Genomic DNA, 21878 nt, shown 5'->3' on the forward strand with positions numbered 1-21878 from the left:
TCATTCCCACTTGGCTTGCACCACTGTATCCGGCAGATACTTTTTAATTTTAGTTATTAATGGCTATTACTAGTATCAGTTAACTAAAGGCTGTTAGAAATATTGTCAAAGGCTTATGTATGTAACATTACTTAATTTGAGGAAAGTAGTAACCTAAAATTCTGATGGGCAACCTAATTTTTGCCATAGGTTGGCAACCTGGTTCAAAAAAGTATTGTACACTGCTAGTGTTACCAAGTCTTCAAAGTTCCCCCTGGCTTGTCTGGCTACATAAAGATGTCACTAGCGCCTGATTAGACCTAGTCCCCTTAGACCCAGACCTCAACACATACGTCTCACTTCAACCCTGCAGTCTGTATACACACACTGCAGTCCTCCACTCTCCCGGCTCAGCTCCAATTTACAGGCACTCCATTTTTGGCATTCTTCTGCCTTCTTAGGAATTGGAATGCTTGTCTTATAGAACACGTCACTCACTGGTACAGCCGGGTTCAAACACTAACACATGTACACCAAGCCTCCGCGCGCTACTGCCCTGAGTTAAAAATACAGCAAGAATTCTGTTAGTTTTTGAGTGTGTGTTAATCATGTTACTGTTTTGGATTTACTTGTGTGGTGTACTGGTGCTGGTCCTACTGTGGAACATGCACCACAGGAACGTTAACCAGCAGAGACAAGTCCACTTCCAGCTACCAACACCTGCCTACTATTACTATGCAGCCTTACCTGGGTGAGCTAACATGTACTGTAGGTATTACTGTTGTCAGCACACATGGTAACAAGGATTCTACTGTGCATAAGTAGTAAATGTTTGACTCTAAGAAAAGCTACAGACCATGAATAGAGGTTACTGCCTGGAGCCATTGGTATATACGCAGTTGACTTGATGCTATCTATTATGTGAACAATGCATGGTAATTCTGTATTTAGTGCATCACTGTATCTTTTATAAGATTTATATTATTTATAAGATATAACAGTTTAGCGTTATAAGTTTATCAATTTAGTTTGGGATGGTATTTGAATTTTCAACTTGTCATGTACATTCATTTGATTAAAATGTTTCAGGATAAAGGTAAAGGTCACAGTACAGAATCTATAGAAAGGAAAATGTTCCCAACATCAACAAATTTAGTTTTTGCCTCTGCAAGCATTTTGGGGTTGTTTAAATTGACATTGTGTACTGACATTAGTTTGGGAACAGCCATTCTGTATCCTAGTTGGACTTATAGGTAGTGTGCATACATGTAGTCCACACTTCTGGACAGGAGTTTAAGAGTTCAAATTCCAGCTAATGTCTCTTGTATGACATGAAATTAAGCTGTTAGAAAGGGTAATAATGATTAAATCTCCAAACAGATCGAAAAATCCTTTGGTGGCTGCAAAACAGAATGAAATTGGCCAGGCCTGTTTGTTACCTTCGCCAAGAAGGTTATGTTTTCAGGGACGTTCCTGTGTGTGTCTGTGTGTGTGTGTGTCTGTATGTCTCTGTGAGTGTGTGTGTCTGTGTGTCTGTAAACACGATAACTTGAGAAGGCTGAAATAGATTGACTTGATACTTGGTAGGTGGGTAGGTCTTGATGAGACCTGGAAATGATTAGATTTTGGGCACCCTGGCAGCTTCCTATGGTACTGCAGTAGAACTTCCGGTTTGATATCTTATGATCTAGACATGCTAGGGTCACAAAATTTGGATGATAGGTAGCTCTTGTGCTGGGGAAGACGTGACATAAGTTTGGGCCACTTAAGCCATAAAGATTAACATCATTTGGCAAAGGTATGTGGTCGTGGAACTCTAGTTCTGTTTGAAATGATAATTTAATGAAAATCTGAGTAATATGTAAATTTTGTCTTGAGAAACACTGAATAGTGGATACAGAGTACATAAAGCTTAGGCCTAGGAAAAAAAATGTTGTGTTTCCTGTTTCCTGACCGACCCTGGAAAATCCTGCCGACCCTAGACTTTGTTTTTGAATAAGGCTAAAAAACATTGTACAGTCAGTTTTCCAACTGTTACAGTGACATTGAAAATAGACCTGCACTCATGTAACTTGCTTAAAAGTTTTATTTAAGTTAGATCACATATTAGAGATATTGTCAAAGTGTAGAAAAATAAGAAAAAAATAATCCCTACCTACCGACCCTAATTTTTTCAGGGCTGAAACAGGAAACACAACATTTTTTTTTACCAAGGCCTTACAGTCACGACTGTATGTATAGTCAACAGTAGCAGGTGTTTGCATATAGATAACAGTACACGTGGGGTGTACTGTATTGAACATACAAACATTATACAGGATGTGCTTTAGACAAAACGTAGTCATGTACAATAGGGTTAGCAATATCATTGAAAATGAAGTGGTCATCATACATGTACGTACATTTGTACATGTGGGCAGACTTTGGGCCATGTGCCAAGTGAAGCCAGTCACGGTCACATTAGACAACTGGTCAGCTCGAGCAAGTCCCTTAATGCTTACGTCTATGGGAAAGAAATTTGGACCAAGAAAGCAGTCCTTATGGGCAGATGATTGGATTGTAGAGGACTGAGGTGGTATACTTGGGCAAGTTTGACTGTATCAATTTTTAATGTGTAGCAGTCAACAAAGTTAAATTCATCAGATATTGTCTAGGAGGTTGAGCTTGAAAATGAAGTTCCAAATATGAACAAGTAAAATCTGAGATTTAATACCTCCGGGCTTTTTATTGTATATTTTTATATAGGGTTTTAAACAAAGAATTTATCGAGACCGGACACCCCTCTGTGTGAGGGGTCATATACGTGGACCAGGCCGAGAATAGCTTAAACACGCCAAAGGTCAACGGTCGCGACCACTTTCACGCTCAAAGGGTGTTTTGGGGGCACCAAAAATGCACCATTTTCATGCCCGAAAACACATATACAATAAAAACAAAAGAATGTGCATTGTCTACAGCCCACTAGCAAAACATATACCGAGTCACAAAAGAACCCGTCCACCCAAAAGCGAGAAACCGCTGCGAACATGAAAATCTAAATCTCTCACAAAACCCTTCCGCGGAAGGATGTCTCCTCCCCCGGAGGTAATAACTGAATTTCTAAATCCATGATGGTGTACATTTTAGTAGTATGAAGTTGTACATTTTGACATGGGGAGTGCAGAGTGGCAGGATGACCTTGACTGTGGAATGACAGTGAGTGTGTAGGGTAAGGGCTGGGCTGGCTGCCACACTTCCTCATCCAGTGTCATTTCCTGAATATTTCCCTCAGCCAGGTCGCATAATGTACATCTGTGTTTGTTCAACAGTCTACAGGAAACACTCTACATAGTTCATATACATGTGCATGTGTAGCTGTTGTCATTCCTTAGGCTGACCACAGTTTAAGAGGGCCACTCTTATAGATTCTGTGCTTTTCATCAGACACTTCTAGACTTGTGCAGTAAATCACTGTGAGTAAACACTGGTGTATATTAGGTAAAGGGGTGAAGTCTGCCATCTCTTGACTGCCTAAAAGAGTTATTTGTAGAAATTATGGTGGCTATACTGAACTTTGTGGTTTATAGTCAGGTTTCTTCTTAACACTAGCTAGAGCTGTTTCAGCATAGGGGCTCCCTATACTTTTCAGCATACCCTGGGGCTCCCTATGCTGTGAATTGGACCCCCGATGTTGTGGTTTAGTCCCCTATACTGTCTTTCAACCAGCAATTGTTTTGGGGGATAACCTTGTGAACTTTCTTAAAATCTTTAAAAAAATGAAACTACATGTATTACTAAAGAATTTGTTACTCATTAAGTGTCTCAGAGGGTAGTGCATTTTGGGGAGAATACCAGACCCCCTACTGTTGTCATATCTTCGAGACTGATGCTTCTGTACCTAACCCCTACATTTATGTTGTTAGAAAACTCTTACTCTCCAAGCAGAGGTTTGGGTTTTGGCTTATTTTTAGCGTAACTTTAGCCTTTTTTTATTGGGTTTTCTTTTTGGGACATTTGGGATCTTTTGTTCTGTTCTAGAAAAAAATATAACATAAAAGCCTAAAAACAGGACAAAAATAAGAAAAATAGTAGTCGTAGAAAATTCTGAAGTTTTACAGTTGTCTAAAGCTGTTGTGCTGTTTGTTACAGATCGGAGACAGTCACCACCCTTAAGGACCTGCTGGGCCAGCGCGCTCCCTTCAGTTTCTTCCAGAGGAAGGAGAAGGAGGCTGCTGCCACGGCTGCCAGAGAGACGTCAGCACACAGACCCAAACGGGAAGGACCAGAGAAACCACAAGGATTCCGCTTCAAGACACAACCTGTCACTACTGGTGAGAAATCCACAAAGTAATGTCATCAGGTTGATAGAACATGTTAGGATATTACAGGCATCGAAATTAACTTTTTTTTCTCTTATTGTCCCAGCATCGTCCCGAAAATAAATTTAAAAAATTTCCCGAAGTGAGGTTCCAAGTTGTTTTTCGGGAAGTATGTATGACAACAACTTGAAGTCAACTTTATTTTGCTTACATTTTGACTACCAGGCATGCTATAATTGCAGAGTGTCAAGAAATATGGGTGGCTTTTCCAAGCCAAAAGCCAGGACGCATTTGACGAAAGTAGGGCTGGCATTCTGATGTTGATTATTTTTGTATTGTCCCAAAAATGTCCCAAAGTGACTTTTTAGTTGTCCCAGCCTAAATTTTAGTTGTCAGTGGCCATCGGGACACTGTTAATTTCGAGCCCTGATATTGGGATTTTCCTATTATTCCACAACCGCTGATAGAGTCTTCTCTCACCTTCTTATGATTCGAAACAATTGGGATTAGTTGCATGAAAAAAAAGCTATAGTGTTAGATCCCAAGACTTTCATACTGGTGGCATTTAGAAGCTAAGTGAAGATGAATATCACTTAACAAAACTTATTCAAATCAGAACCTCATTTGCATAATTTATGAGGAAATTCTATATAATTAGATCCCGTTCATACCAGACTTTTAAAAACCGGTTGAAACCGCTAAATAATTAGCGGAGGAAAACCTGGCTAAAACCCTTAGCGTTCATACCAGACTTTTCATAACCGGTTTTGTAAAAATCCTGTCCGGTGAATATCCAATTAATCTGCCATGACTGCAGTTTGAATAGCCGTTCCTCCCGCTCTTCCAATTGTTGTCGCCTTCTTGTATGCCATCTTCAGGTTACGTTCTTTACCTTTAATATACTGCGGCACTGATCCTTTATCTTTGAGAAACTAGGCTCCTCCAACATTTTTGTTTCGGTAGAGCCCCCCCCCCCCCCAGCTTTTTCGAATTCGGCGACTCCTGCTCTCCAAAAATAAGTATCATGAGCGTCCTGTTCGCCGACCAGGTTGCGTATGCTGATTCCATCGCAAAATGAAGAAAAACCGTGGAAAAACAGTGGAAACGAACTCAAATTAGTCAAAACAACGTGATCAAAAAAGCTTGGAGGTCGCACACGGCCAGGATGCTAACCCCATGACCCCGGAATTATGACGCAAAAACCGGTTCAATAAACCCTTAGCGTTCAGACCAGGTTTTTCGGTGGAAAAACCCCTCAAAAACCCTTCAAAAACCACCTCCCGAGGTGGTTTTTCAAAATCGGATTTAAACCCCTAAAAAACCGGTTAATTTGCGTTCACACCAGGTTAAATAAAAACCGGTTTTTGAAAAACCGGTTGAAACCGCTAAATGTAAGTCTGGTATGAACAGGGTCTAATACCCCTATTTCAAAAGGTAAGACTAATTAGATGGAAAATAGGATGAACTGCATCAGATGCAAATGAGGATCTTGTTTTATATCAATGAAAAACATTAATGGTTCAACATTTGTCAAGGTTAGGCCACACCAATTTAATTTGTTGGTTCTTGGATTTTTCCGGAAAAAATATGAATCGACAGGGCAAAAAAAAAAACAGGTCTAGGCATCCTATTATAGTCCCAAATGGTACGATAGGAGCCATGAAGTCAGTACAAAAGGCTGGCCAGGGTTAAATTTTAAACAATGAATTTTGAACTTTTAATCAAATCACTGCATTGATAGATGGAAAAACTGTAACAACTAGAAAGGCCGACATTTGCTTGGGAGCAAATACAGCATATTTCAGTCCATCTCCCTCCCACGCAAAAGTGGACTATTCCAAACTTACCCCAGTGCAAAACTGGCAAAGGTTCTCAAATTAATGAATTAAATAGTTACTATATGAGAACAAAGATGCAACAACAAGTACTTTGAATCTCGAAAGCTTTACTAATCTTATTACAGGTATGCAAAAACTAACAATGATGAGATTTGATACATTTTGAAGGTCTTAGGTACATAAAATTGAATGTGTGGGTCATTACGCACCACAGGTGCAATGTGACCTCAGGTAACCCGCAATGGAACACGTGTTCCATGGATGGAACCGGCCATTCTTTAGATAGAACATGGAACGGGTACAGCACTTTTGGCCCTTTTTTTGCTGAAAATAGCCATTTAAGTCCCCCAAATGAGTCAGTTGGAAGTGGTGTATGCCAAATACATGACTGCTATTCTGTAGACACATGTTCAAGGTACCCTTATACCGAATTTCATATCATTTGGTTGTTAAACCAGGGCTCAGGATCCAAAAATCCTATTTTTTGGACGAAAAATGACCCCAAAAAACCTTCATAAAATTTTCAAAGGCATGTATCAAAAAAATGAAAAAAACGCCTGGGGGTATTGGCCCACTCTACCTCCATGCCAAATTTCAAGTCATTTGGCTGAATGATGGTGGAGTTGAATCCCTTTGACTGTGTGGCAGGAGGAGAAGAAGGAGGAGGAGAAGAAACATCAGAGAACACAATATATTTCATCCATACCATGGTATGGACTGAAATATAACTAGGAAGAAAAGGACTTTCCTCAACTGTTGGGGGCAAAGTATTAAAATTTTTTAGTTGATTTAGAATTTTTTTTTTTACAAAGCAGAACAAAACAGGCAAATCCAAGAACCAACAAATCAAATTGGCGTGGCCTTGACATCATTTGACAAAGGTACATGTGTATGAGGTCATGTTTTATTGGGCCCTGATTGTATCTTGTTGATCTGTCCTACAGCAGAGGTAGAAGAGGCAGCCCAGCAGGGCAAACCTGCGCCTAAGAAACTGGACGACCTGATCGAGGAAAGCAAACCCTCCCTTCTGAACGAGAAGGGGGAGCCCCTGGTGTCCGAGGGGGAGACTGCCCGCATGAGCGTCACCGCACGGGCAGAAATCTTCAAGAAAATCCAAGAAGAAGAGAAAGCCAAGTCTTCCAAGCTTCCCGTTACGTCAGCGGCTCAGCGGAGAATACGAAGGGCGCAGAGGTATGAACGGTCCAAAACACAGCCCATCACACCAGAAGAGCTACATTCTGCGTCACAGATAGCCTCCGGGTCCAGAAAACATGAAGACCCTTCTCCTCCTCCTCAGACCAGTGTGGAGGATGACCAGGATGTTTCTCGCTTGACGTTAGCCGAGAAAATGGCCCTGTTTAATGAGAAAGCTGAACCTCCCAAGCCTCAGCCTAAGATAGCAACACCCACCCGTAAACGTCGCACGGCATCCAGATTTAAAACTCAACCTGTTACAGTGGAAGAAGTACAGAAAGCCAAGATGGGAGAGGCTGCTAAAATGTCCCCACTTGTCATGAGCTTCCAACCTCCCCCGGATCCCGACGCCATGTCCAGTCTACCCATAGACCAGGCGCGGGAAATGCACGCCCAGTTCTATAACAGCGGCGTGTCGCTGGCGCGCTCGTGGTCAGATCTACGTGATGCCGGTGCTCCTGCCAAACCCGTCCGTGGGATCTTACGTCAGGACAAGAAGGAACATGCTGCAGAACCGAAGTCTATCCTGGAGAGGAAGGACAGTAGAGGGGAACAGTCTCCTAGAAGTATACTCAAGAAAGATGCATCTGGCTTACCACTCTCTCCAGACACCAGAGTTAAAGGGATTCTTAAGAAAGAAAGATCGTTTGAGAGCGCTCACGAGGAGCCAAAAGTACGCGGCCCGTATAAGTCAGACATAGACGAACCCAGAGTGCGAGGAATACTGAAAACCCCTGAGCGGAGGATATCATCTGAAGAGCCGATGGAAGGGATTTTGAAGAAGGCTTCTCCGGAGTCTCAGGTTCCTGTGGAAGGAATCTTGAAGCCTAGATCGGACTCTGACACGTCTCGTGAGGTGCGAGGGATTTTGAAACACGAGAGAACTAGTGCTGATGACGAGGATGTAAACGGTGAACTGACCGCAGCGCCCGGTTGGGTGGCCGGTGCCGCACCTGGTCACGTGTCCAGACTGCGGCCAGGGGACGTAGTGGACGGGGGTGGACACTCCAAGGCGGCCGGAGGGGAGACCACGTCGCCCAGACGGCGCCGCTTCTCTCAGGAGCGTCACATGACCATGCCTGTGACTACGTCTGAGGTCGCTGAGGCAGAACGAGCCACGTCTGAGGCTGAGAAACAGTCCTCTGTCATTGCTTCCAGGTACACTTCTGAAATTTCTAACTTCTAAGTCTGCCATATTCTGCTTCATTTTGCCTCATCTTACTACTGTCTGCATTATATAGGCCACACGGGTTTAATTTTATGGATGACAGCCACGCACGCATTGATTTTTGCCAATTTTTAAAAATAACAGAAAAATCACCTCCTCTGAGGCTGTGGCCTGGGTGCCATCTCCCGTAGTCCATGGTAGCCAGCGACAAAAGGAAGCCGGTGGTAACTACAGAGGATGGCATTCAGGCTACCGAAGCTCCACAGAACTCTAGAACTCAATACAGTACCGACTAATAAATGCTGCAAAAGGCCAGTATGTACCGGCTTGTTGTCAAAGTAGCTGTGTACTACTGCAAATTTGCAATAGTACCAGCTTTGTATTCCTGTGGTTTAGCAGCATTTTTTTTGGGGGGGGGGGTGCTGTGATTTTTTTCTTTCTCTCGTATGCACTAATTTTGGGGTCTTCAGAGGATGTGTCATCCATAAAATGAAGTCAGTGTGGCCTTATGTAGTTTTATCTGCACTAACATTCTGCATCTGCCTTCTGTAATGTACTTTAATTTTTATATCTCCTAATAACTACATGTAGTTGACTATCATCATGAAATAAGGAAATCATTTTAATCCATCTTTCTTGAAGCTTCTTGGTGCCCATAAGTCTTCATTTTTCTAACTTGCTAATTAAAAAAAGAGGCCAGTTTGACATGTTATTACTGACATTTTGCATTTATGTACTGTTGCTTGGGGCATTTCAACAGGAAAACACTATCTGATGGATTGTTATGTTTTTAATAACACCATAGGCACATCAGATTTCTCTGATCCTATTTTTCCTAGATTGAAAAAAAAATGACAACAGCTCCCATTCAGCAAAATTCCATTCACCGAATAAAATATTATTCATTTGATGACTTTTCAGTTGCTTCAGTTTTTTTTTCTAAAAAAAAATCTGAGAAGAAACAAAATTGACTAAACTTACTGTAAGTTACACACTCAGTTATTTAGAGTTCAATTATGATTGCATTGACTGATTGAGTCTGATGATGATGATGATGATATGTTTGAAATTCCTCAGTCTGATATACCATGCGGTAGTGCATGTTTAAAAATATCATAAACAAACAAAATTAGTAGACAAAGTCTGAGTCAGATCTCTTTCATACAAGACCAAATTTAACTATTATAAGTAAATTCCAAAACAGTACTATGTAGTCCATAAGTTTTTTTTTCACGTCAACCATTATTTTATTTTATATAAACCAACATTTTGATGACCGTCTGTCATCTTCATCAGGACTAATATGACTGGTTTACTGTGCACTGGGGCCACATAATTGTTACTTGGTTCACTGTGCACTGAAGCTCGGTGTAATTAATAATGAACCATGTAACATCTAGCTTCAGTGCACAGTATATTAGCCCTGATGAAGATGACAGGCGGTCATCAAAACGTTGGCTCATGTAAAACAAACTTTATGGTTGTGAATTAAGAACTTCATTATTCAGTATTGCATACTTTCTCTCAGCTGGTGTTTTCTCTGCTTGGTGATTTCATACATTGTTGCTTGTGTCTAATCTGGGAGGCTGTGGGGCTGGGTGGCTTACTGTGGTTAACTCTACTGACACATTCACCTTTATATACTCCCACCCTGCACAGGGAGGATGAAGTCAACAAGAGGTGGGTGGCTTTATTAACTAACCAGAAACTCTTGTACTTCATAATCATCTTGTGCATTCTTATTAACTATATTAAGTTATAGTAACCCCTGTTATTTGATAGTAGCAATTACCTCTATCGGCTCTATGATTATCATTAAGTGGAATGTGATCAACTGAATGTAATTTATGCAAATTAGGACCTTATTTTTATAATCAATGGAAAACATTTATAATTTGTTAGTCATAAAGGTTAACATCATTTGACATACATGTAGGTATGAGATCTTGGAGCTCTAGTTGCTCATGAGAACTGGCTTTTGCCTGACAATTTTGCATGACCCAAAGTGGACGACAATACATTTGTAGGTACCTGTAGTGTATGAGAATGAGTACTCTAAATCACTGTATATTCGCGGGAGCAAAATTTCGCAGTCTGAGAAAAATGGACATGTTCGCAGAACTATAATGTTTGCGCTGGCGGCAAGTGCAGAAGCAAAAAAGTCAGAAATGATAAATTTGCGAGAAGTGATCGCGAAAAAACGCAAATACAAAAGTACCGTGAATATCAAGTGATCAACGGTTAACTGTACATGTAGTGCTACACATGTGTGTTACATGTAATTGTGGCCTATACTTAATCATGGCTGTTCTTAATACATAAACAGGCTGGCAGCGCTGAAGAGATCAGGAGAGGAGGACTGGAAGGCACGACTACAGAAGGAAGACGCCTCCCAAAGTGTGACCCTCAGGGACCGCATGTCCATGATAGAAGTAGCAGAGGAGGGGTGGAGAAAGAGGGTGAGTGTTAGCCTTCTGAGCTGTATTCCCACAAGCAAGTTCTATACAGAATCTACCTAAAAAGTAAAAGATACATGTACATGTAGTTGTCATGTCAAACTCTTTCTCTGTTTAGAAATACAAACATGTATGATACGCAAGATTGGCCACACCAAGATGATTATTTGCTTCTTTTGAAGATATTGCACTGAATTGGTCCAGGACTTACACTGTCTAAAAGTGCCCCCTAGCATCTTGTTTTCAAACTGCAAGGTCTAAGTTCATTTGAGACATTGGAGAGTTATAACTTGGAGTAGTTCAGAGATTGCCCTAATATTTTGTTTGTAGACTTTGAAGTGATGATTGACAAAATTATAAGCTAATTAATATGTAAGTCAAGAGCTAATTTGCATACTAAATGAGGAAAATTCATAAATCAGCTGAGTTCCACGATAGTACTGACTTGACTTGACCCGGCCATGTTTGGTCTGTAGGTGGAACGAAGGCCCAGCCTGACGCGGCCAGAGAGACCCACCAGCCTGGCTGACCGCCTGTCCAAACTGCAGGACAGCAGTGAGACGTGGAAACAGCGTGTGGGCAGTAAGGACGCTGACCAGTTCACCGTGGCCGGCAAGCTGGGCGCCAAGGGCATGTCACCACTGGCCTCTCCTGCACGGTCACCCATGGTGGAGCGCAAAGTCAAGTCTGTGCCCAAACCTCTACAACATGGTACTTATTCTTTGTCTTGGTTTTAAGGCCACACCAAGTAAATTTTATGGATGACGTCCTTTGGAGACCCTAAATCTAATGCGAGAGGGCAAAAAAAAAAACAAGAAGGGCCCTATGAAACAAGATGCCTAGATTAGAACTATACTAAGACGACAAATGTTAGGACACAAATTGAATGAGGTGACACAGTGTAACAAGCAAGAAGTCTTTTATTCATCATCAAAACAGCGACGTCATCCATAAAATTTACTTGGTATGGCCTAACTTTGGTCACACTGCCTTAATTTTATCGATTGACATCCTCTTAAGATTCTCAAACTAGTGCGTGCCAGAAAATTAAAAAAAAAGAATTCCAGACCAAAAAAAATGGTGCTAAACTACACAAATACAAAGCTGGTATATTTTGAATTTGCAGCTGTACAATTTGCAGAGACATTGATTTAGTTCATGACTAGATGACCAATGGGATGGATTGATGTGTAATTACTTTATGTTTCCACCAATAGCAGATCCCGGGAGTCTGTTCAAGGTGCCGGCCGCCCCTCCACCAGCTGTAGCACGAGCACCAACACAAGACCCAGGCCTCCAGCCACACAGAGGTGAGTTACGCCATACAGTCTGTATAGTAAGAAGGTCCAGTGTCACTTTGAAACTGTAAGGCCACACCAATTTAATTTGTTGTTTCTTGGATTCACCCTGCCCATTTTTTTCTGATTTGCAAAAAAAACATTTTAGGTTCTAAATCAACAGCAAAATGCTCAATGCAAGACATATTTTGGCCCCAACAGTTGTTCAATGTAACAATGCAATTTTGTTAAAAGTTCAAAATCTATTGTTTTAATTATAAACAATGGATCATATTGTAACATTTCTGGCTATCATGGGGTGCCTTGGCCTGTTTTTTTTTTTAATTTCACCTTGTCGCTTCATATTTTTTTCTGAAAATATCCAAGAAACAACAAATTAAATTGGTGTGGCCTAAGGGCCAATTACGTCAGATCCGCATGTGCCGCAAACATCTTGAACTACATCCTCAAGGTGGATTACTTTTCATTAAATTTTGGATTGTAGAAAATTGAACCGATTCACAGCATTCACACTCCAAAAAATGATCTGCATTGATGAATTCTGATCCGAATCAATGCTCAATCTGGATTCAGTCCAGTTTTATTTAAAATCGACATGCATGTACAAATGTACATGTACATAATGATTGAACAATGCAACATGAAATATGTCACATTTTACAGGCACTGCTGTTCAAGATTTCAGTAACAGTAATTCTTAAGCGCAATTTGAAACACCTGACACTAAACATGATTGTAACATACTACAGGTTGTATAGATTCTGAATAAAATTATGAGTATTAAATATACAGGATACATCAGATGCTTAGACCACATTAACTTTAAAGCTCTTGGTAGAAAAGATCTGGATCATATTTTGAGGGTAAACGGGGTCCTAAAGAGAGCCATGTTTAATGGACCTATACCAATATTACGTCACAGTTTGTTTACCTGTTCTAAAGAACATTCTAGAACGGTCAGTTAAAGAATAAAGATCATTTCAAAGTTTTCAAAGTAAAGGTATGTCTGATTTTTGCTGCGTCTAGTTGTGCTGACACAGCATTACATGCCGCATACTTATTAGGTGATTTAGTTGTGACATTAGACGAAAGTAGTACTGTATTAAAAGGCTGACGCTACACAAACACACAACGCGCTACGCACCCCTGTACAATATAAACGTCGATTGACCGACATTCATTGCGGTAAACAAAATGTGACGTAATAATGGTATAGGTCCATTGATCCCCCCTTTGCCTTGCCTCAATACCAGCTATGCAAGCCCCCAAACCCCCCGAGCCTGAGCAGGTGACCAGGACGGCAGTAGGCAGACCTGATGATGAGGAAACATTCGAGTCCTTCTACAAAACCAAAGCACCTGTAGATGTGGGGCAGGTGGACGTCAGTCTGGAGGACTTTGACCAAATCAGCATCGATGCTCTGGTCAACACACCAAGGTACACATTTACATGTATATTTCAGTCCATACCATGGTAGGGATGAAATATATTGTTCTCCCTTGTGTTTCTTCTCCTCCTCCTCCTGCCATTTCTTTAAAATGGATTTTTCAATTTCTTCATTTTGGGGCCAAATGACCTGAAATTTGGTATGGAAGTAGAATGGCCAAATACCCCCAAACGTTTTTTTTTCCTTTAATTTCTTCTGACAATACTTTTTTTTTATGGGGATTCAGAAAACAGTAGAATCTACAGAACAGTTAGACTTTATCTTTATTATTATTAGTCAATAAGTTCAGAAGAGCATTATGTCAATTTGTTTTGGACCTGGTACAACTGGTATACATTGGTAGGTCAGGGTCTGAAAAATTCTGGACCGTACAGATATTGTACTACATTTTGGGTCAACAACTTCCCAAAACCAACTATAGGAAAAATGGTACACTTCCACAGATTCCAAAAAAGAAGTCAAACCCAAAAAGTGACATAATAATTGAATTGCTTCATACTTATTAGAATCATAGTCTTGTTCTGAATAGAGAGAGAGTAACTTACAGTAACATTGTTGTGTTGATTATTTCCACTACAGTCTATCTCAGACCCATGCCCAGCACAAGCGAGCGCTGCGCCCGCGCAGGAAGGTAGCTCCTGTGGGCAGTAACCCTCTCAGGAAACTCCAGGAGAGAACAGACATCAAACAGGAGTATGAGGAGAGACGGCTGGGCGTGGCTGACATGGAACTCAAGAGAGCAACGGTTCAGAAAGGTAGAGATATCCAGGGGACACAGTCTTCATTGGACAGTCAAGTCAAGGGGAAAAATGTGTTTCCTGTTTCAGTCCTGAAAAAATTAGGGTCTGTTACTCGGTAGGAGGAATTAAGACTTTGGAGGCTAGGAGTTAACTTGTACATCATAGAATACTACACGGTTTATTCCGTACCACCCGAGGTATCAGCCCGACTTCTTGTCATATTGCCAGACGGCCGAAGGCCAGAGATCTGATCTGCGGGAGGGCTGGGACCGAGGGCAATGCAGAATACTCCGCGTTGTATTTTATTTATGTCATACCCACCCAAGAAAACACGCATTTCAATGCAAAATGAGCGAAAATTTGGTGTCCCTAAACCAAAAAAATACACCAACATCAATTCCAACGTCCGAATTCTGTATTCGAATTTTCTAAAGCAGTGCACGCGGATAGGGCGAAACGCGTTTGAATCGTTCTATGGAAGCCCAGGCCGTACGCGTGAAGAAGCCCGGGCCGTACCGTAAACTACGGCCATGTCCAGAACACCTGTATTGAACGTAATCGCGGCCCATGGAGGTATGACATAAAGACTGCCGTGGATATCAGATTGTTGACTATATTTTTTGTGTGTGTGTTTCAGTGAGTCAGCACGCAGGTTTTGCCAGCTCAGCCCTGGCCGGCCTGGCCAGTACAGAAGACTTCAGTAACGTGTCCCTCCGCAGTACCCAGAGTCAGCAGGCATCACACGAGCAACTTCTGCCATACAAGGACGTCATGCTGCTACAAGTGAAAGGTCAGAATTCAGGGCTCCAAATTCACTCTTAGGAGTACAAAAAATGTAGGTGCACCGGTGCACAAAATTGGGTGCACAACATTTTTTTTTGGTGCACCACATAGTAGAATGTCATAAAAAACTAATGATGTTTCATTTCTAAAGAAAAATAATACAAGTATTATTTTATCATTTTTGTGACACTTAGATGTTAAGAATATGCTAAATACCTGTACGTAAACCTAAGAAAATATTTGGGTGCACTGGTGCACCCACAGAAGAAAAATTGGGCTCCAAATTTGGGTGCACTAAGGTGCCCAAAATTTTCGAGTCCTGTATTTTAGAGGCACACAGAGCGATTTTAGGGCAGTAAAATTGGATTTTTAAAGTCACTTTTATTAATTTCTGGTAATTTTTAAGTGTAGAAAGTAGTACTACCCTATACATGTGTCTGTATACTTAATACAAAATGAATGTATCATCTGTGAGGCAAAAATGTGATGTTGGAAAATGGTAACAATTTTGGCATCGTAGACTGGTTCTAGCTATATATTGGTGGTACATGTACCAAAAACACTTGATGTAGAAGTTAAAGCAGCTGTACATTGACTGTTTTTATTTTCAGGGCGCCGACATGTCCAGACTAGACTAGTGGAGCCCAAGGCAGTATCACTGAACAGTGGAGACTGTTTCATCCTGGTTACACCCAACATTGTCGTCAACTGGATCGGAGAGTTTGCAAATGTCATTGAAAAGGCAAAGGTGGGGACTTAGTTTAGGTTCAGTTCTATGATATTTGAATTAGACCATGTTGATTTGATTAAATGGATGACATCCTCTGGGAACCCCAAAACTGATACGAGCGTGCGATTAAAAAGAAAAGTTGCCTTCAGTATGAAATCTAGGTGGTCATGAAGGTTGAACAAATGACTAAACACACAGTCTGAGTAATACTTTTTTGGCATGGTGAATAATTTGACTCATTTTCATTCCTTCACATTTTCTTCTTGTCCTTTAAATTTGGAATTCGGATTTTGGCATTCTGTGACACAAGTATTGTTTTCCATTATTTTTTTTCAAGTTACGGCATATATTTGCTCAATTTGCAGCTACTTTGTAGGATTTAAAATATATTCGAAAACTTTTTTAAAACTTCATATGCACGCGGATGTCATCCATATATTAATTTAAATCAAATCAACATGGCCTTACATTTTACAAATGACTATGAGGAAACGTTGGATGTGGTTACTTGATAATCTAGCTGTATCTGAAATCCAGTCAGGCAATCAGGTTATTTGTGTGAATTACAATCATGTAATTCCACTAAGTCAACAAGAATGAAGATTACATGTAGTTAAGGCTGCATTATGTAATAACATTAGGATGATACAAAAAGTAAATTTTCTGGTCATTTCTTCACAAAGTAAGTTGATTCAACCCTACTCCATTGTAAATAATTATAAGTGCCAGTCAGGAAATATACGTGCCATTAGATATGATGCTTTACAAGTGTGGTTGGAAGCTTGAAACATGTCAGCCATGTTTACTTTCTGGTAGTTTGTGGTGGTACTACAAACTGAGTGCCCTTCATGTGGGCTACCTTAACGCCTGCAACCATAAAAGTCAGAAATGTGGCATACATGTAATAGCACAAATGTGTGGATTCGAGCACAAATGTGTGGATTCGAAGTAAATGAAAATTTACAAATATTTTCTTGAATAAAACATTTCACTTTTTGATGCAAAAATGTAACATGATGCCTCTTTAAAACTTTAAATGCTGAGAACAAGGTACATGTACATGGACTATGTGTTGAAGACTGACAAATTTTTTCATGTTCTACCAATAGTCTGCAGAAATAGCCTCGGTTGTCCAAGCCAAGAAAGACCTTGGCTGTAAGGCTAGTACTCTCATCAACCTGGAGGAACCCAGGAAGGAGCTTCACAAGGCTAAACCATTCTGGAAGGCTCTGGGAGGCAAGACTGACTACCAAGGTACAACATTGTACTACCATCATACTATTAGCATGTCAGCAGAACACACTGCACCTGCACCTGCGCAAAACCCCTAATGTATTGTGCATAGCACGTTGGCAGAATGTCTTGTTTAAGGTCGTTTTTGCATATTTAAGGACAACATCCAGTCAGCAGTTTTCAAATGTTGTGTCAGAAAAGATGCAACATTGACCAAACATCCAACAGGAACCTGAGTTTCATGCACACACAGTGAATTCTGCCGACAATTTTTGAGTGACTTTTTTTGGGTGTTGGGGGGTGTTGGCATGCATGGACAGTTTAATTTTCAATCATGAAAAGCAGAAAAGCAATCACCAATGCATAGTTTATTGGATGTCTTAAGTTTATGATTATTACAATAAATTGACTAATTATAGCTATTGATAATGAAACTGCAAGAATCTTCACAGTGACTCTGTGACAAGTGTAACATGATGGCACACTGGTGGCTTTGTTTAACTAAATAGTTTTTATTGCTTAAACTTGAGCTTTGGGTCCTTTAACTACTGAAATCCCCATAGGGCATATTTATAGGGTGTTCTGCTACACCCATAGGGTGTTACATGTACAAAATGTATGCTACCTTAGGCCACACCAATTTAATTTGTTAGTTCTCGGATTCGCCTCTTCATTTTTTTTCTGTTTTGCAAAAAAAAAAGGTTTTGGTTCTGAATCAACTACAAAATGCTCATATTTTGCCCCCAACAGTTGAGAAAAGTTTTCTTCCTACTTGTTACAGTTTTTCCATCTATCAATACAGTGGTTTTATTTAAAGTTCAAAATTTATTTTTTTAAATATTAACCCAGCCTTTTGTGTTGACCTATCATTATAGCATTTGGGGCTATAGTAGGATGCCTAGACCTGTTTTTTTTTTTACCCTGTTGCTTCATATATTATGTTTTCTGAAAAAAATCCGAGAACCAACAAATTAAATTGGTGTGGCCTAAGAACAATCTTGCAATATTTGAGGCTAACTGTTTATGTTGTTCCCAGATGCTGGTGATGTGAATGAAGATGAGATCTATGAGATGAAGGTGGCGGCCACTAACTGTGTGTACCAGGTCCAGGACAACAAGCTGGTCCCGTATGAGGACTACTGGGGCAAACTGCCCAGAATAGACATGCTGGACTCCAAACAGGTACATGGACATGTGGTAGAACCAAATATGTACGGAAATCTACTTGTAAGGCCATGCTATTATGGATGACATTCTCTGAAGACCAACCAAACTAGTGCGTACGGGCAAATAAAAGAACATTCCAGCAAAAAAAATGCTGGTAAACCACAGGAATACAAACTGGATAATTGTGAATTTGCAGTAGTGTGGAAATTTTTACGACAAGCTGGCACATGCCTAAATTTACATGCTTGTGCATTGAAAATAACTTCATCATTCCAATTGAATTTGAACATAATTTGATATTTCTTTCAGTGTTCTGCAATATTGCAGAATATCAAAATTTTGTTCAGCAATTTATTAAATACTTAAAGCAAATACACACGTAAGAGTCCAGATCTAAACCCATGGCATATACAAAATTTCATGTTTGCAAACATTTTACATGCAAAATTACAAATGCATATTATAGAGTCTGCACACAAACACAAAAGCTCTAAAACACCATATCCCTAGCCTGATTTTTTTGCCTGCAAAAGTGCAAGTTGCTTAATTTTCAATCTGCAGTAACAAAAATGTCGCATGTGGGTATTTCTAACCTTGCCCCTACTACTAAGGCCTAGGAAAAAAGATGTTGTGTTTCCTGTTTCAGTCTTGAAAAATTAGGGTCTTTTTTTAGACTTCAGTGATGTCTATATAGGGGTCCAACTTGTACAATGCAGTTTGAGGACACTTTTATCTTCAATTATCATTGTTAGAAAACCAATATTGTACAACGTTTTATCACTCAGGTGTCAGATTGTGGAGCTAGAAAAGGTTGATCAGCTCGAAAAATTATGTCCCTTGCAGGGGTCCACCCCCCTCCCCCCCAAAAATATAGGGTCGGCAGATTTTTCTAGGGTCGGTCAGGAAACAGGAAACACAACATTTTTTGCTAGGCATAAAGAATTTCCATGATATCTAATACACCCTGTTCCTCCACCCCTGCAGGTGTTAGTGTTTGACTTTGGCAGTGAGCTGTACGTGTGGCAGGGTCGGCAGTCGGACTTCAACAAGCGGAAAGTCGGCGTGAAGCTTGCTCGCCAGCTGTGGGAGATGGGCTACGACTTCTCGGAGTGTGACATCAACCCCATCTATCCACAGGGAGGCATGCCAAGGTGCACACACACAGTCATCTTCTCTTAAAGGCATCCAATGTTCTTTCAGAGCTGCTGCAGCAAAACTTGAAGTATTCTGAATAAGGCAATCTTTATGATATTGACACAAACTGCTTAACATTAGCACATTGTCATGCTTTGGGACAGTATTTAAAACATTACTGTAGAAACAAGCCTCAAGATGAGTCCTTAATTTATCTTATGGGTGGTACCCTAAAAATAAGCCCATGGCCAGGGCCCTTCCAGTAACCATTTTCTGTCAGAATTTGGGGTATTTTTGTTCTAGATATATATTGGGATAGTGTGGTTTCAACTTAGTATGTAAATAAGTGACTAAAAGAGTACTATTGACTTTGAAAAATCAGGTTTTCAAGCCCTAAACTGAATTGAATTCCTTTAAAGTGCTTATGACACCAAAATATGACCTTATCTGATTGTAGTTGACATATCTAGTATTACCTGGCTAACAGACACATTTACAATAAATATGCACGGTTCTCCTGTTACATTCGAAATTTCAATGCCCTGATTTTGGAAAAGTCAGCACAAGCCAGCTGCCACAGCAGACAAGTTGCACTCTACATTTTATTTTACAAAATTTGTACTATTCTGTATTTTTTCCTGAGCTGACATCAACTCGTGTGCAAAGGCTAGGTGTAACAAGTCGTTCGGTGTGCACTGCATGCTGGCAAAGCTGCCAAGGGGCAGTTCTGCTAGCTATATACAGAATGATACAGGACTGGTACTGTTTCCTCCTACAAATGTAATATTGAAGCCAGTCCCAGCATCCATGGTTGCAACATAACCGTTGTTCTCCTTGCTCTGCTGTGTCAGTAAATCGTCCAAGAGACCTCCGTGGGCGCTGTTTGCCAAGGTAAACGAGCGGATGGAGACTGTGCTGTTCAGGGAGAAGTTTGTAGACTGGCCAGACTCCACTCGCATCATCAAGTGTAAGGGCAACGATGGGCAAAATGTCAAGGTAAGACAGAGAATGGTACACTTTACAACAGCCATGCTGATTGGTTGAAGCTGGGAACATTGGTACACTTTACAACAGCCATGCTGATTGGTTGAACCTGGAAACATTGGTACACTTTACAACAGCCATGCTGATTGGTTGAACCTGGAAACATCAGAATGTATAAATTTGCATCTGTATGTAAATTTGTGACTGTGATTAGTATATACAATACATATTAAATATGTTTTTTCCACTTTAGCATTTTCATTGGTTACTTTTTGATAATGATGTAAAACATTAGTCATAAAAAAAAAACTGTACCAGTTTTCCAAAAAGATGTTGTGTGAAATGAGGAAAGTTTAGGCAACAGTTTTATCTACCTATAGGAAAAGCTATGATCATTGTATTGAATGAAATTTTGCAAGAGTGCAGTGTACTTTTACTGCATGTAAAATGCCATGTCTACAATATTTATTTTGACACAAAAAAGGTACGGCGAGTTTCATAAGGTATGCATGATTGTATATTATGTACAATCTGGCATATGCATTCAAACAAAGACACAAGAGTGGATTCAAAATGAAGTAACCTACATACAAGTATATGAAATAAATTACATGTTTTGCTCATGTATTACTGGTTCTATTATATTATATCTTAGGTCTAAACATTTCTTGACATATTTCCTGTTTGTGTGTCAGACTGACGTGACCCTAGACCTGAAGCCGTATGATGCCAAGTTGCTGGTCCCTGTCCCTGAGGACCAGACCAGGTTTGTGCTGGAGGGTGTGGACGTCGGGCGGGGCACAGGGAGTGTCAGTGTGGAGGAGAGGCGTGGTCAGGAGATCACTACACTAGGTATGTCCTTAATATATTTAGAGTTAAGGTGGCAGAACACAGTTTTCGCCCTATGGGGATTCCTATAGTTAAGCACCCCGAGGTGACTCACTTTGACGCACTAAAGAATCACGGCCAACTAATATGTTGAAATATACGGTATATTCTACAAAATAACTGAAAACCAAAAAAAGTTATGGTTTTTTAACATAAGGCCACACCAATTTAATTTGTTGGTTCTCGGATTCGCCTCTTCGTTTTTTTTATGATTTGCAAAAAAAAAATTTAATTCTGGTCCTGAATCAACTGAAAATGCTCATGTTTTGCCCCCAACTGTTGAGGAAAGTCCTTTTCTTCCTAGTTGTTACAGTTTTCCCATCTATCGTTGCAGTGGTTTGATTAAAAGTTCAAAATTCAATGTTTAAATTTTAACCCAGCCTTTTGTGTTGACTTCATGGCTCATTTTGTAGCATTTAAGCCTATAGGATGCCTAGACCTGTTTTATGGGTTTTTTTTTTTTGCCCTGTCGCTTCATATTTTTTCTGAAAAAATCCGAGAACCAACAAATTGAATTGGTGTGGCCTAATGACGACCATTG

General features: G+C 40.3%; 1 protein-coding gene across 1 annotated transcript in view; it reads left to right on the top strand.

The window, feature by feature from the left end:
- The window catches only part of LOC109462852, a 99508-nt gene that overhangs the window by 59838 nt on the left and 17792 nt on the right, over nucleotides 1-21878 (top strand). Inside the window, 15 exon segments of the mRNA XM_019759491.1 lie at nucleotides 4108-4289; nucleotides 7060-8467; nucleotides 10137-10157; nucleotides 10804-10936; nucleotides 11410-11644; nucleotides 12151-12241; nucleotides 13477-13668; nucleotides 14258-14433; nucleotides 15056-15208; nucleotides 15813-15949; nucleotides 17041-17185; nucleotides 18201-18346; nucleotides 19316-19482; nucleotides 20317-20461; nucleotides 21145-21301. Coding sequence (XP_019615050.1) covers nucleotides 4108-4289; nucleotides 7060-8467; nucleotides 10137-10157; nucleotides 10804-10936; nucleotides 11410-11644; nucleotides 12151-12241; nucleotides 13477-13668; nucleotides 14258-14433; nucleotides 15056-15208; nucleotides 15813-15949; nucleotides 17041-17185; nucleotides 18201-18346; nucleotides 19316-19482; nucleotides 20317-20461; nucleotides 21145-21301 — 3488 coding nt within the window.

This window comes from Branchiostoma belcheri, unplaced genomic scaffold, assembly GCF_001625305.1.
Source record: "Branchiostoma belcheri isolate BF01 breed outbred unplaced genomic scaffold, Haploidv18h27 scaffold12, whole genome shotgun sequence".
Classification (NCBI taxonomy): Eukaryota; Metazoa; Chordata; class Leptocardii; order Amphioxiformes; family Branchiostomatidae; genus Branchiostoma; species Branchiostoma belcheri.